The 17299-nt window shown below is 45.9% G+C and overlaps 1 protein-coding gene across 1 annotated transcript in view; it reads right to left on the bottom strand.

Annotated features, from left to right (window-relative positions):
• PALM2 (paralemmin 2) overlaps positions 1-17299 on the bottom strand; it is a 76408-nt gene that overhangs the window by 14089 nt on the left and 45020 nt on the right. Inside the window, exons 5-6 of the mRNA XM_008568500.1 lie at positions 6197-6311; positions 5268-5289 (exon numbers count right to left, since the gene is read on the bottom strand). Of these exons, the coding sequence (XP_008566722.1) occupies positions 5268-5289; positions 6197-6311 (137 nt within the window). The remainder of the gene's footprint in view (positions 1-5267; positions 5290-6196; positions 6312-17299) is intronic.

The following is a 17299-nucleotide window of genomic DNA, read 5'->3' on the forward strand; positions in this document are numbered from 1 at the left end:
GGGGTTGGGGGGGGGGGGTGGAAATGAATCAGAGAAGGGCCAGTGGGAGCCATTATCAACTTGATGGAATTGATGAAATATGGAACATCGAACTGGAAATGTGCATTCAACTGTACTGAGAAACAGACTCATTCTCTGAACTGGAGATAGAGTTTTCTGTGCCTGATTATTACGAGGTTCATTCCCTGAAAGAAATATAGCTTTATGTGCCTAATTCATGCAGAAGACCCATTTATATGCACTTAAAACAATCAGACAAACTCACTCCAGAATTTATCCCATGATTTCAACACTTCAGGCTGGTGTTTCATTCTGAGGTTCCAAATACCTCCACCTGAACTCACCATTAGGTCAGCTGCAGCAAATGTTGCTGTGCAAAAGGGAGACCATCAGCTTTGCTTGGGCAAATACCTTGACAAGCCCATTTAGGGAGGAGGTGAGACCTTGGAGGACATGAACATTAGCAGGCAGGCCAAGGTATCAAAGGACAGGAGGAAACCACTGGGGTGAGACAAGAAGAATCTGTGTATCCCCCAAAGAGAAGTGGGAAAGTGAAGGCAGGAAGATTCTAGAAAGCTGGGTTCCATGTGATGCAATTCCTGCCCTGTATCACGACCATGTCACAAAATCCCAAATGTCAACCACTCAACACTGATTACCTCTAACTGCTTATTGTGTATCTCCACTGAATGTCCTACAATCACCTCAAACTCAACACATCCAACACAGAACTGTATCTTTGTTCATCTGCTGCTTCTCCTCTGCTCTGCACCTGGGCGTACTGGTGCCATGAACTCCCCCCTCCTGGTATCCAAACAGTCTTGTATCCTCTGCCTCCTCCACATTTTTTATACCTGTCCCCTCCGCTTGTCCCCGCTGATACTGCCTTAGTCCTGAGAGATTTCTTTTTTCTCTTTTTAACTTCACACTGGAGATGACTGCAAACAGACGCTGGACTAGGATTAGTTCAGATCTACACCAACCAGACCGTTTGATGACTCGCGTGTGAGTCTCAACAATATAGAATGTGTTGATATTGGACCATTATGTTCTTAGGGCAAAGGTGGAGGTTCTCTAAGAGAATGGATTTTTCTCTATCAACTACTTGGGGAAAAGGAACAGGAAATAAGGCTTAGGCAGGCAGGCCTCAGATCGGAGTGAGGCCCAATTTGCCTTCTTTCTCTGGGGCCTTATGTGTGCTGGAGTGTGGCTCCTGGGTAGGACAGACATGGTTGAAGCCCTCTCACTGCAAGGAAGGAAGTTGGGTCTTTGAAATGACAGTGGTCTGGGAACTGGCTATGAAGCAGTCTGTGGGGACCCCCTGAGCATGGACCTAGACTTGAGCCAGGGGCCCTGGGTGTAGCCACGTTTCTGCAGTTGCAGAATAGAGAATATGTTGAACTGGGCCTCCATGATTCCTGACCTGGGATTGCAGGCTTTTCTCTACTTTCACCGTGGGGAGTTATAGGAAGAGTCTGTGCCCCAAACCAGCAGAAGTCAAGATGGGCAAGAGTGCAGCTTGAGGCAGGCCATACTGAGGGGATAGGAGCAGAATGGTAACAGTGGTCCATGGGAAGAACGGAGCAGCAATCTGGGACTAGAGGGACAGTTTAGGAGAGGAGGGATGACCAGAGCAGATTCACAGAACTTCAGAGTTTCACTGAGGATTTCCAGACATCTGTGGAATGGGGTCTTGGTAAACCCAATTTTCTGCATTCAAATGAGAAGAAGGCTCAAGCCATGAAGACCAGGTAAGGTCTCACAGAATGGTCGCATGTGTGTCCAGTGGATTCTGTGCTGAATATAGTTTCTAGGGCATCTCTGCATACTGAAAGTTCTGGCAGCTAGAAACGAAAGCCACTCACAGACAGAGGATGCTCCATCTCAGAGCACATGATTCCTAGAGCTTATGCCTCAGCCTCCCCCAGGAGGCAGCTCCCTGCCAGATGTGAGTGGGTGATGGAGTTACCTTTGCCCAACATCCACTGGCTACAGGCTTGAAGGCTACAGATTTTGGAGGGATGGGGTTACATGGCTTCTGCTAAGAGGTAAGAGAGTGGAGAAGGGGGCACAAGGAGGACGGGGCAGCCCCCTCCTATCACTAAGTACTAAAGCCTAAGGTTACATAGTTCAGAAGTGTCTGACAGAACAGCACAAGGGATAACAATCAGGGACTCCAGTCCTTCAATGGGAAAAAATTCTTTAGACGGCCTCAATCAGTAAACTTCGCTCTTATTCCAAAGTCCCCACCATCAGAGAACGTAGAGTGGTCACTTACAGAGGAGAAATTTAAGATGAGCGCTGCTTCTTAGTTCCAGTGCTGCTGAAATATTTACAGCAGCCACAAAGCACATAAATAGCTAAAGCTGGAGAAACAGAATGGATGAAAACTCTCCTCAAAATGCTTCTTATGGGAAACTGAATACTGAGATTTCTCAATTATCGGTATGAAGGTTTCAAGGGGGGAAGGCTCCAGGCCCCACACACTGGTATGGGATGGGGACCTCAGAAGATCAGTATCATAGAGCCAGGACGGAGATAGGCCCAGGACAGACCTTTTCCTTTGCCTGTTCTGGCTGAGAGTTTCACCCCAGCTCCTCAGTAGGTAAAGAATAGAGTTAGCACTAGATACATACTACACGCAATTTATAGTTACACAGACACTGTGCCTGTCAAAAGCAGTAAAAACAACCCACCCAACTGATGCGGGCTCTGCTACACAGCAGCAGAGTGTGTTGAGGGGGGGGAGGAGTGAAGGGCGGTCAGAAGGTGTATGGCCAGTAAATTCTACTCAAGATTAGGATAAATTTTCCTTGATTGCCAAGGCTACCATGAAATCAAAAGCCATTGGTGATCCAGCAGTACAGGACCTCTATTTCCTCTGGCATGCATGGGGGACACACATAGGGCACCAGAAGTGGGCTCACAACACACACACACACCAGCAGCCATCTCTTGGCATCTCCTAAGTCAAGGATGCGTTTGCTGACTATCTGCAGCATCCATACAGTTATATAATGCTAATTGGACCTGGATTCTGTAATTAATGTGTCTCAAAAACGGAGATCATTATGTTATTTCTCAGGGCATCATTGTTCTGTAAAAATTTTTTGTTAGCTCTTAGTAACAACAGTTAGTTGATTCTAAGAGGGTCTTGGCAACTCAGAGCCTTTGAAATCAAAGAATGAGAAAAATAAAGAGATATTCCTAAGTACTCAACTGGAAGGTGCTTCTGTTTTTACCCTCAGACCACATTGTGACCTACACATGGATCACTCTTGGAAAAACGTGTTCCCTCCTTCCAACTTCTTCCTTTCCTAGTAAGTGTGGTGTGACAGAGAGGTCACCCCAGGCTTAGTTATAACCACAGGTGACAGGAGTCATAATCCAAGGTGACAAGTAAGACCAACAGAAACTCTTCCCTGGGCCATTTCTTGAGATTCCAAGGACTTGCATACTCTGAAGCCTGCGCTCTCTCATCCTGGCAAAGGGCGACGAGGGACAGGATCCAAGGGTGACCTTTTCCACAGGCTCTTTTCAGGCATGATCAGGACTTTCCCCACCACTATGAGCACTTAGGCGAATGGGTAGGAACAGCAGCAGGTGGTGCAGGAGGCCATGAGAGGAGAAGTTCAGGGTGAAAATGAAAGAGGCAGCGGTGAGAGTTTACAGGGTGGCTTCGTCTTTGCTCGTTAACAAGTCATAGACCATATAGGTCTCCATGCTCCACACACCTCTTCAGAGACGTGATGTACAGCCCCTCCCCTGCCCTAGCTATCGGAGAGGAGTCTAGGGACAGTCTTGAGAAGGGAAGGGAAAAAGAAGTGAAGGCGTAAAAGGACAACATGCTCTCTTCGGGTACGCGGGTGTTTGAGGGTCAATGTCCCACACCCTGTCCCCGCCTGATGCCTCTTGCATTATTGCGGATCACATGGAGTGACTCAGGTCTTCCCCAGCACCCAGGAAGCCCACTATACTCTCCATGCTGTGCCACCTCCCCAAGGCCACCTCCTCAGTCCATGCCCACCCCCAAAGCACAGCACAAGTGCCCTGATTTGGTCACATCACAGAGAAAGCTCAGCTACTTTTCCTAGAACCGTCGTAGGTCCTCTTCTCCTGGAGTTCCTGCTGGCTTGGCCCTGACTCATCCCTGCCTATATGCACTGGGAGCATGAAGTTTAATTCTGTACCTTCCCAAAGGTCACCCAAGGAGCCAAAATCCTGATATCTTGCCTTTTACTTGCTGGGGGGAAAAAAATCACAACACTTTTTTTTTTTTTAATTTTGCCAAAGTCAGAATTACCCCTGGTGCAAATATCTTCAGCTAATCCAGAAAAATGCATCACACATCTCCGCATGTTTAAACTTTTCCCCATGTTTGTCCAAACGACACTGGAAAAACCCTCTGATGCCAACTCTTAGTCCAGCTCCTGATCATCTTCCTAGTCTAGATGTTGCCCTCATAAGAACCAGGTGGGCAGATGGTATCTGATCCTCCTAACGAGTCTCTGCATTTTAAAGCAGGTCTAGCCGAGGGCCAGAGAGAAAGTAGGAATCATAGGCTTGTAGCTGAGGTCAGGAGAACAGGGTGAAGGACGAGAAGCAAACAATGCTTCATCCCCACAGCCCAGGTAAGGAGAGGAGGGATGCGGACAAGGTAGAGAAGGGAGAGAAGGGAAAAGACTTGCTCCTGCCAGGACGGAGTCATCAGGAAACCAGGGCCCTGCGCCCAGCCTTCATGTTCTCAGGCCAACTATCTCACACAGGGAGGGAGGGGTCTGCCCAGCCCTGTTTCCCTGGAAAGCTGGAGAATCTGCAGTTTTCTGATAGATGGATGGAAGGAAGGAAGCAGAGGTCTTAGAAAGGGTTCCTAAACACCAAATGACAATCTTCTGATGTGCGTTGCAATCTGGGGACCTAAGCACCAGGATGCATGAGTTTTTTCCTGCGAGGGACCTGGTCCTGATGTTAGACTCTTCTTTACTGAGCACCCTTCCATAAAGGCCCAAGCAGTGAGCCTTTGGGACCTAACAGAAGAAGAGCAGACCAATGTTGTAATCAAAACAGGGAGTCAAGAGGCAGTTCTTGAAGGAGAGACGTGGGAAAACTTGGCCCACGGACCTCCTTAGTTCCCCGCAGACAGTGCTGCTCCTTCTGATACCCTTACAAACCGGCACGTCACGTGTCCCAGTGACCTGTGTTAACAAAACCTGCTAAGCTGATCAGAAGGAAAACATTTGTCTACAGTCGGGGCAAAGAGCACTTACCTCCATCCAAACTGGAGAAGCTCTGTGGGAACAAAAGCAGGGCAGAGCATTAGTACACATGCGGGAGGGGTGGGGTATAACCCCTCATTCATTTAACCGATCTCCACCCCTCCCCCCTCCACCAGACCCAGGCCCAGACTTTGATCACGGTGGGCAAACCCAATGCTTTCCTTTCTTCTGGGACATTCGTTTGGGATCCCAAAATTTAAGGGAAGGGTTTACCATTCTCTTTCCCATCCCATACCAAATTTCTTCCAATAAACATTTATTTCAATTATCCAGCAAATATCCTTGGTTGCACTGGAGAAGTGATATCAGAAAACCCCATCTTAAAATTAATTTCATTAGATTGTTTTTCTATCACCGATAGGTACTGAGGAAACAGGAGTTACAAAATGGAGGGCAAGTTCTGAGATAGAGACGTTTGGACTTTAGGGACTCTCTACTCTTTGCTATAATGGCACCATCTGCTTTTGTATGCAGTAGAATTTCATGTATTTACACTCTATGTATTTGGAATTCATGTCCGTTTGATAACGGTATTGCTTCTAGCCTTTTCAAAAAAGAAAGACTCAAAAGGCAAAGTATAATTAAAGCCACGGGGAGCTTGTTTAATTTGCTTAATAGGAATTGGTTTTAGAATTCTAGAGTCCAAAAGGAGAAGACTTTTCAGGCATGAGGTAGATGGGGTTAATTTAGTAATTCTTCTCTATGCTTCCCAGCAGGCCAGGTGGTCCCACACCTGAAGACAAGCCACCCACAGCTTCAGAGATGGCACATGGTCCTCTCACATCCGCCCCTCACTTCGCAGAGTTTGGCATTCAGATATCTCATCAATACCACGTGGACCGTCCTCCAGTGGGCACCATTTTGCCAGGGCTTATTTCCCCATGGATATAATTGAGAGAAAGCACATTTGTTTTCTTCACCTTCTGAAAGTCCTTGAAGGATTTTTCTGTCTCCTTTAGTTTCTCTAGGATGATCTGCTCTTTGGCAGATATCTGGGACTCTTCGCACTCTAGTGCTTGTATTTCCTGTTCCAGCCTGGAAAACACACAAACAGAGGACAAGTTACTTTATTGTCCTGCCATCTCTGGGCAAGAGAGCAGCTCCTTCCTGCTGCACCGTCCTGGCAGTCTCCGTTTTCCATTATGCACAGAACCAGGCCAAGGTGTTACATTACAGAGCACCCTATGTTTCCAGTTTTGCCACTGAGCAGACATTGGCCAAAGGAAAACACCCCAGAGGTACCTCTACTAGTTCATAGCCACCATTTTGCAATATGCTCTGGTGTCTCCCCTCCAACCCTATTAATGTGTGCATGCCTTATTTGGAGGTAGATTCTTCTTACATTGCATAGGACATAGCATCTGAAGGAAAAGGGCTTCACATTCTCCTAGGCATCTCAGAATAACTGCTCTTCTCTCAGGATGGCCAAAGGGCGAAGAGCCAGTCTTGCTCAAAGGAAATATCTTGCAAGAAATGGCTGATGGCCAATACCTGTGGCAGCGTGTTGTCCTCTCCCTCAGTGGCCTGGCTTTTACTGTCAGAAGAGGAGAGATGGAAGGGACAGACGCAACTGTCCCTACTCTTTGGAACTTCCCTCCGTTTTCATAGCCATCCTATATATTTTCTGAAAGGGAAATTTCAGCGCTGCCAGGAGACTCTGGGAATATTCCAGATCAGCAGCTACAGCTCTGATTTGGGGGAAGTCTCAGAAGCTGTATTCTTTCAGTGAAATGATAGTGATAACTTCTGGCTTTTGTTGAGCATTTATTCTATGCCAGGAACTGAGCTAAGAATTCACATGGATTATTTTAGCTAAACTTCCCAATGACTCTATGAGTAGGGAATCCCCATTCTATAGATGAGATCATTAAGGCCTGGCAAGGTTAAGTAACTAGTGTTACTACTGCAGAGCCATGAAGCAAGGATTCAAGCTAGGAAGTCTAACTCTAGATCTTGCTCCTAACTGTTGTGCTAAACTCTTATCACGTGAGTTCCACAGTACTTCACATATCCCCTACCTTTTTAAATACCATGTATGCTGGTACACTAGGGTGGCACTCTCACACAGCAGTGTCTGCAGGGGTCATGGAGGATAGACATTCCCCTGCCTAAAGGACTCCAGACTGCTGTGCCTCTTGAATTATTTGGTCTGAATTTGTTCATTCATTCATTCATTCATTCAGTCAGTCACTCATACATTCATTTTTCCTCTTAGTCTCTTTCCCCTATTGTGCTGGAAGCTTGCTGCTGAGTCTGGACCTGCCTTTACCAATCCTCTCCCTTACTCTCCTCCCCTTCCATCTTTTAATCGACTCCTGGGAACTGGCTAACCAAGTCCATCAGACTTAGACCTAAAATAAAGAATTCAGAGCGAGATCTTCTGAGAGGTAAGGAACACCAAGATATAGGCATGGATTTATTTAGGGACATGCCCCTCAGAGGCATTTTCTGTTTTCTTCCTGGGTGTCAGAAAAATGACCTCTGGAGGGATGAGACTTTGCAACAATTACTCTGCTTTAAGAATACAAACTTATATCCAAATGTACCCCCTCCACAGCGTCGGACACAATTACCATTTCACTCAGAGTGAAAGTGGAAGTCTTATAACAACTTATATGGCCCTATAGTATTTGGCCGCACAGGACTTATCTGACCCCGCTCTTACCAACGTGCCTATCTCACCCTTTGCTTTACTCACAAAGAGCTACTCTTGCTCACCCACATGTACCCTTCTTTTCCCTCCTCCAGGAAACTCATTGCAAACCCTAACCATGCTTGACATCTTGGCTCTGATGCCACCTGCCTCATGAGGCTTTCACAGATTCACCACCAGGTAATAACGTCACCCTCCCTGAACATTTCTTAGCACATTATTTTGACTTATCAGAGGTCTTTTCAAGTCTACCATAGGTTAGAGCAGTGGTTCTCAACTGAGGTGATTTCTGAAAGGGAAATTTCCCTGGGGAATATGTGGCAAGAGATATTTAGTTGTCCATAACTCAAGGAAGGTGGGGCTGGTGTTACCAGCAACCAGTGGGTAGAGGCCAGGGGTGCTGCTAAACATCCTCCAATGTACAGGACAGACCACAATGCACAGTTCCCCACCACAAAGAATTAGCCGGCCCCAAAGAGTAATATAAATTATTAATTTCCCCTACTACATTATAAATTCATCAGGGGAAGGGCGCATATGCTCAGTACACATATGTTGAATAAATTAAAAAAGATGAACCAAGTTGCACAAATATGTGGCTCAGCCAAGATAAGACCTCAGAACTTCTGAGGCCAGGGCTGCGTGGGCTGAGATGCAAACAGAACCTAGAGGAGGGGGCCAAGTGACACAGAGATATAAACATAGAGACAGAAAGCTCCTTTGTTGTTCCAAATGTTCAGCAAAATCTTCTGCACACATCTGTGTAAGTTATTGGGGGGTAGGGATGGAATCAAGGAAAGGGACCTGAGTGTGGAATAGGGACAACACACTTGAGATGAATAAATGATCCATAAACTGAAACAATGGGTAGAAGAGCTTTGGCTAGAGGTTTTTTGGAGAGATTGGATGATACTTCTGACCAGGTGGGTTCCGAGTAGATTTTACTTAAATCTCAAAGGACAGAGTACTCCAGCAGATATTTAGAATGTGTGGTAGATTATATTGATCTCAAAAATATTCCCTCCCTTCCTCCTTTACTCCCACTGATGGTGGTCTTGGCCATGTGATTTGCTTTGGCCTCATGGTGAATGGGATACACTTCCCTGTCCCTTGATTTTGGCTCAGCCGTGTGACCTGATTTAGGCAATGAAATGTTAACAGACATGACACAAGCAGAGCTTGGAAGGTGCTTGCCCAGTTGGGCTTGTCCTCTTGTACCTTTGCCAGCACCAAGAGAAGAGCTTCTCTGGGCAAGAGCTGCCCCTTCAGCCTGGGCCTCAGGAAGAACACCCAGGGAGTAGACCTGAGCCCAGCCCATAGTCGGATGGTATGCCCAGTCAGAAGGCATGCCCAGTCAGAGCTGCACCTTAAATTAGAGCTGCTCAACAGAGGCCAGCCTAGATCAGCCAACACCCAGCCTATTACAGAAGTGTGGGCAAGAAGAAATGACTTTTGGTTAAGCCACTGAGTTGGAGGGAGTATCTTAATAAAAACTATCCCAATTATATATAATATAAACATACATATAGATATATATCTGTATATGTTTACATATCCCAATAATACCTGAAGCTAAAAGATTAAAAATAACATGCTACCTTCTCCCCTTCCCCTAATCCTCAGAGAAATCTGGAGGGAAACAGGGAATAAGATTCCTTCATGAGGAATAAGATTGAGAAAATAGGAAGATATATCAGTGGTAGCTGTCTCTGGGTAATGAGATTATAGGTGAGTTTAATTTTGTGTCTGTAAATTTCAATATTTTCCCAATTAAAAAAATCCATTTACTACTTATCGCACCAAAATAAAAATGCTTTTGAAAAATACCTCCTGAGGCCCAGTGCTGAGAAGGCAGTGCTCACAGGCTGTGGCACAGGAGAGGGGCTTCCTGGGTGTCAAATGAAGGTATGAGGTGGGTGCCCACCCACGTCCATCTGAATTCAGAACCAACATTTACTGAGCTGATTTGGCTGGACTCCGACCTAGGTACTACAGGGGATTCTAAAATAAACAAGATCGTGTTAAAAATGGCTGCCAAAAAAAGACTATCTCTACATAACTCGCTTCTGGTGTTGAAGCAGCCTCAGGTGGTAAGGAATTCTCTGTGACCCGATGCCCAGTGGCTGGCCTGCCTGTCTCCACAGCCTGCCCCAGGCCTTATGGGTTTCAGGGCTCTCAGCTATATAGTTCAGGTGCTGAAGATGTGGGTCATGATACTGCGTAACTGAGAGGGAATGGAGAGAGAGAAAAAAACAGCAATGAAACTAAACCTTTGTGATAACAACTGAGTTTCACCCCAATGGAAATGAAGGAAGGAAATGGACAGTTTATGTAAGTTGGATCCAAGCAGCAGATTTTTCTACAAATGCACACGTGGCCTTGAACCAGGTCGTGAGGGCGCTGGATGGCTGAGGCTGCTGTCTTTCTCAGGAAAACCTGAGTCCTGGGGCTCTGGAGCATCCCAAAAAACTGTCATGGGCTTAACAGTCATCACAGGTGAGCTAGAGATGCCACCGTTTTGTAGTTTCATGACTGAAGTCTCATGCAGTCTTCTCTGGAGGAGCCAAGTAGATATTGCTGTGCTAAAAATAATAAACGGGCAGGAAGCATAACTTATATGCAAGACTAATTGAGGCTCTTTAGGCTGTGACAGGTGCACGTAGCAGCAGCCTCTGACCGGCTTGCTCAGTTCCTCCTGAGCAAAACGCAGACCATAATAAGCTGTAAGGAAAGGTGACAAACTGCAGCAATACTGGTTTAATTAACTGGAGCTGAGGCTGCCATCATGGCTGAATAGTCTTATAAAATCTCCCTAACCCCAACAGACCATCCTCCCAGGAAAATACAAAGGGACTTTGGCTCCATGATGTGCACTGATCATTCTCTTATTTGCAAATTCATTTATACATTCATCCATCCAACCTGATGCAAACATTTCTTTGTACCAGCCTCTGCACTGAGAACCAGGGACAGAGAGATGAATCCAACACAGTGTTTGCTCATGAGAACTCTTGGCCAACCAGTGAGAATGGCCATGAGAACTCATAAATTACAATATAACCTAAAGACAGTGATAGGAGGAAAGAAGGATGTGTTGTGGCATGTTGAGGAATAGTCAGTTCTGCCTGGGAGTGTGTGGCAGGCACTCCCAGTTGTCTGCCCAATATCTCCTCTCCTCCTCTTCTGCTATTTATTTATTTTTTTCCTGGTTGGTCCATGGATCTGAACCACTGACCTTGGTTCTCTTCCTCTGTACTAATAGAATCCTTATTTTGTTGGGGATGGTGATGTGCCCAGCTGAAAAAGTACATATCCCAGTTTCTGTTGCAGATAAAGGTGGCCATGGGACAGCTCTGGCCAATGCGAAGGGAGGAACTTCTGGAAATCTCCTTAAAAGGGGGAAGAGGGTTGAATTAAGTGGCAAATGCCCTTTGCCCTTTCCGTTCTTCCTGCCTGGCACAGGGACCTGGTGCTAGGGGGATGTATTAGTTTCCAATTGCTGCTGTAATAACTACTATAAACTTCGTGGCTTACAATATAAATTTACTATCTTACATTTCCCTAGGTCAGAAGTCTGACCTGGAAGTCACCAGGCTAAAGTCCAGGTGTTGACAGAGTTGTGCTCCCTTCTGCAGATTTGAGGGGAGAATCTGTTTCCTTGCCTTTTCCAGCTCCCCGAGGCCACCCCCATTCCTTTCCTCATGGCCAATTCCTCCATCTTCAAAGCCAGCAATGCTGCCTCTCTGACCATTCTTCTGCAGTCACCTCTCCTTTTGACTCTCTTCTTCTGCCTCCCTCTTCCACTTCCAAGGATCCTTTTACTACATTGGGCCCACCAGATAATAGAGCCCACCAGATAATAGAGGATAATAATTTCCCTACTTTAAATTCAGCTCTTTGGAAGCCTTAATTTCAAATGTAACTTTAATCCCTCTTTGCCATGTAACCTAACATATTCACAGGTTCCAGGGATTAGAATGTAGGCACCTTTGGGAGTCCATTATTCTGCCTACCATAGGGGACATGATGTTAGAAGCAGAGCAGTCATCTTGCACCCACAGGGCAAGAGTAATCCAAAGATGGCTGAGCATGCAGAAAGAGAGAAATTGCCTGGGTTCCAGATGGCATGATAGGGACCGTCTCTGGACTGTCCAGCTCCACATCTCTTGTTATAAGTTTAAGCCACTGTCGTGATTTTAGCTGAATGCAATTTCCAACTGATCCAAGGCGGTGAGAAAAACTTGACTGAGTAGATGATACGTTAGCTGGGCCTTGAAGGATGCATTGATCAGAAGGAAAAGAGAGGAAAACATGCCAAGCTAAGGCCGAGAATATCATATGTCCCTACTTTCACCCAGGGACATGTGGCCTTGCATGGCCTTTTTAGTCACAGCATGTGTTGCCCTCTAGTTGATGTGGCTCAGCATGGTGCCTCAGGCAGACACACGACCTCCTGTCCCCCTTCCCAATGGCTCAAGAAGTGCTTTCCTTCTGCTGTGCCTTGCCTGGCCCCCAAATACCTGGCCTTCAAGGCTCTGCTGAAAACCAAGAGGCCCAAACAAAAAGAGAAGACAGGAGAGGCTGGGACACTGTGCCACTGTTTTCCAGCTCCTGCTTGCCATGATCCTCTGCTACACCTGTGCCTCCTCTCACTTACAGGAGCTAGTACGTTTTTCCTTTGCCTGGGTGTCAGGTGAATCCTAAAGACTACAGACTAGGGCTGGCCAGTTAGTTCAGTTGGTTAGAGCATGTTGCTGATAACACCAACGTCCAGGATTAGATCCCTGTACCAGCCAGACTCCAAAATAAATTTTTTTTTTTTTTCGTGACCGGCAACGGATCGCAACCCTCAGTGTCGCGCCCGTACCAGACCGGGACCGGCAATGGGATCGCAACCCTCGGTGTTGCCCCCGCTCCTCGCTCAGCCAGTGAGCGGGAACCAGTCTGTATGTGGGATCCGAACCCTCGGCGGGAGTGCCACCACGCTTCCCAAGCGGTGCACTGTAGCAGTGTGCCACCGGGCCGGCCCCAAAATAAAATTTTTTTAAAAAAGAGTACAGACTAATACAAATTTGGTTTCTAATAGTTTTACTGTTTGGCAAGGGTGTTGTCTGTAAACTCAAGCTCAGTGTGCTCCATTTTTTCTTTCTCCATCAAGGGGGATAATAATTATAATACTACCAATTCCAATCATTATTTCTGTTTTAGAGAGAGAGTTACGTATGTAACGCAATAGTGACAAGCATTACCGAGTGCTCACTGCATGCTGGGCACTGCTCTACGTGTCCCACCTCATTATGATTCATCTTCACAATGTCCTATGAAGTAAGAAGATCTTCAACGCCAACTACACAGATAAAGGAACTGAGACCCAGAAAGGTCAGACTTGCTAAGAGTCACAGAGATGACACGGGGCCAGGATTTGGACCCTGGTGGTCTGGCCAGAGAGCCAGTACTCTGCCACTACTCTCCACTACCTCCCATGACATCTTCCTCTTTTCCCTGCATTCCCTCAAGAAGGCACTGTACAACATGGTATATTTTGGGGGCTCAAAGAACCACAGAAGGTCAGATTGGGAGTGGAAGTCATTTAACCTAATTGCTCTTAAGGAACATGGAGTCTCTGCATTGTCCTCCACCCACCAGTTATCTTACCTCTGCCTGAAATCCTCTACACACAGGCAGCTCACCACTTCCCAAGGCAACCCATTCCCTCCTTGGACAGCACTGCCCATCAGAATGCTCACTCATCGATTTAAGCAGTTTATTTCCCTGTTGCTTTCACTAATTGTCTGAGTTCTAGCCCTTGAAAGTGCAGAAATCAAATTTAGGAAACACCAGGACTTGTAAGAGCTCCACTCTGGGAAATGGAAAGCCTCAGGGCAAAGGGAAATTATCATCTGTGATGCAGCACTGGTGATATGAACCGGGGCCCAGTAGAGGCTGGGGGTGGTGGGGAGAGTAGAAAAGGAAGGAGGTGGAAAGACCAAGGGGGAAGAGGACTTCTGGGCTCCCTCATGGAGTAAACTCAGCACAAATTGTAAGATGAGGCTGGAGGAGCAGTAAAGAAATATTCACAAAATCCTCAGGACCCTGAGTATAACAAGACCAGCATGTTCCTGACATTGGACTGAGCCTTCAGAACTTTCCTCATTATCGAAGGACACAGGGTAGGGTAACACGCTACCCTAGGCCAAACACACTGCCGCTCAGTTGACATGATTTCGAATCTCAGTAGATACTCCCAGAACAAAGGGAGGTGCCCTGGGAAGGTCTTTATTTCTCTCTCATTTCTGAAGGATAGCTGTGCTGGATAAAGTATTCTTGGCTGCCAATTGTTATACAACCTACATATGCATCAAACCGTCAGACTGTACCCCATAAGCATGTATAATTACAATATGTCAATTAAAAGAATAAAATTTTAAAAAAAGAAAAACCACAAAAAAGAGAAAATATCCTGTCGTGAAAAGTGCTATGATGACAATAAACAAATTGATGTGAGAGTGAAAGAAAAAAAAAAAAGGAGATGCTGACAGATGGGCAAAGGGGTTTAATTCAGACCTGTCTCTTCTCTTGGGCTGCAGTTTCATAGGTGAGCAGTCAAGTGGAGAGCCTGTCCGACCAACCTGCCAATACAAGAACCTCAGGAGAAATGTTTGCTGCTCAGAGGAGAGGAAAGCTAGCCACATCTTTATGTACCCAGCTCAAGTGAAAATGTAAATGAGGCCTCTGCTTGTTCAATTTCCATCCTCCTCTTCTTTCATAGTAATGCCAGCCCGATAGCTGGCACACAGAATAAAGTCCACATTTCTCCGTATCCTTTATAGCCACAGGTAGCATGTTCTGGCTAAAGGGATGCAAGTGAAAGTGTTGTACGGCAGCTTCTAGAATCTTCTATAGCCCTTTCTTCTTCAGCCCTTCCATTATCTTTCTGCCTGAAACACACGTGTGCAGGGGATGCTCTAACTGCCACCTTGGACACTGAGAACGAGGACCAATCTTTACGGATAAGAGAGGGTCCCTGAGGAATTCACAGAGCACAGCCACCAGACAGCTCTTGACTGTGTGCCTGTGGATTTTTACTGAGGGAAAAAATAAACAACTTGCTTAAGCCACTGTTATTGTGGGTGACTTGCATTCACATCTAATCCTAATTGAAATAAGACACTTAACACGTATTGCTGAATTTCGAATGAATACTCTTAGAAATATGCTGAGGATTTGGGGCCACAGCTAATCACAGTCCGGAGTCTTATCAATGACTCAGCAGAAAATAAAAAAAAAGAGCAATCACAGGTTTGGAATTCATTTCTGCTAATCAACCCTCGTAAATAGGGCTTGGCTGGAACTGTGCTTTGTCCCTCAACCCTGTAATCTCTGCCACATCCAAAGTCTCAGCAGGGAAGTTTCTACTTATTGCCCAATTATAATCAACCATGTATTAGCATCTTTTTGGTGTGCCATCTGTTTGTGTCTGTTTGATTCCCAAAGCCTTAGGCAGCTGAATTAGATCAGGAGGAGCCAAGATGTGGCCATGTGTACATTTTAAACACCTTTCCAGTCTTGCAGTGCAGTGAGCTAATCTCCTCTGTATGTAAGACTTAACAACATGGAGCTCACCCATGACCTTGAAGTTTCAGTTGTTTGGTGGAGCAGAAGCAGATTACATGCGATTCAGAAGTGAATGTGGTGACAGAACAAAGGTGGTGGCAACTGTGAGTCTGCCTGCCCAGGATCCCCCTTTTTTGAGAATAACATCCAGCTCCTTCATTGGGAAAACATCTCTCTGGGGTTCCTTGTGAACTTTGTGTAACTACTGATCAGAAGCCCACATTCCTGGCCAAGGAGTGGGACTATAACTAACCTAGGCCAGCTCAACCCTTGGCCAGAAATCTGTCTTGAGAGGAGTGACCCAAGAATGGAAAAAAGTGGGGTGAATCATTCCCAGAGCAGGACTCTGAAGAGACTGCCCCATCAGTTACTGCTGCCTGGATCCCCAGATCTGCTCTGCCTGAGACCTGACTATCTGACCCCCCTTCCATTCTAAAAATATTTACCCTCCTGTCTTTCCCACACTCACTCATGCTCTCTCTCTCTTTCTACCTCAATCGCTCTTTTTCCACAGGGTACTTCACAAAATTCATGGAAAATACTGGATTAAAAGATAATACAAATCCTTCCATGAACTTTTTGAGACCCGTCACATATTCTAGGTAAAGCATTGGGAAGAATTATTTCTTTCCATGCAGATAGATGCTACAAAATTCATTTCCCATATTTCAGGAAGACAGTGCATTTGTTTCTATGGCACTCCCTAAATATTTTTCATTTGTGACTCAATTTCTAAGGAAATAGCTTCCTTTTATTTAGATGAGTATATCTCGAGGCACGGCAGATCATGTGGTATTTTGCTGTGAAAAAATGTTAATGGCCCTTAGATAAACAGAGGATTTCCACTTCTTATGAAAGAACAGGACAGGACCTTCCTTGACTGTAAGGTGTCAATGGAAATTCAAGTCCATTTCCTTTTGTTTCTTTTTATTGTTTTTTAACCACATCATCCCTGAAACAGAAATATGGCAGAGAAGAGAAAAGTCCTTTTAAGAATCCTAAAGTCCAGCTCATATCCTTTCCCTTGCTGAAAACCTCCTGGTGGCTCTCCATCACCTCCTTTTCAAATCCAATCAAACTTCTTAGGCTGGAAGTTCACACCCCCCACGCTCTGCTCCAACCCCTTTCCAGCCTCACGCCTTCCTCTGTGTTCCAAAGCCAGGAATGACTCTCCACTTTGTCTTCTGAAAACAGACCCAAGAATAAAATGCCAAATCAAATTCTGTCTCTTTAGTACTGTTTTCCTTAAGTGCCCCCAACCTGATGAGTTCACTCCTTCTGGATCCCCACAGCATTTTTACCCCTTGGTGTACCAGGGTGTTAAAAACGTATTTATCCTCCCTAACCCTACCTGTATCGCCCCTCTCCTAAGCGTAGGCTTATTGAGACAGGACTACATTTCATTACTGCACCACATATTCTTCCCTGTACATATAGATGCTCAGTAAATACTTGTTGAGTGGATGAAAAGCAAAGCGATGTAAGAATACAAATACTGGGCCGGCCCGGTGGCACACTGCTACAGTGCACCGCTTGGGAAGCGTGGCAGCACTCCCGCCGAGGGTTCGGATCCCACATACAGACCAGTTCCCGCTCACTGGCTGAGCAAGGCGTGGGAGCAACACTGAGGGTTGCGATCCCGTTGCTGGTCCCGGTCTGGTACGGGCGCGACACTGAGGGTTGCGATCCGTTGCCGGACACGGAAAAAGATAAAAAGGAAAAAAAAAAAAAAAAAAAAAAAAAAAAAAAAACTGAT

This window comes from Galeopterus variegatus, unplaced genomic scaffold (assembly GCF_000696425.1).
Source record: "Galeopterus variegatus unplaced genomic scaffold, G_variegatus-3.0.2 Scaffold416, whole genome shotgun sequence".
Lineage (NCBI taxonomy): Eukaryota > Metazoa > Chordata > Mammalia > Dermoptera > Cynocephalidae > Galeopterus > Galeopterus variegatus.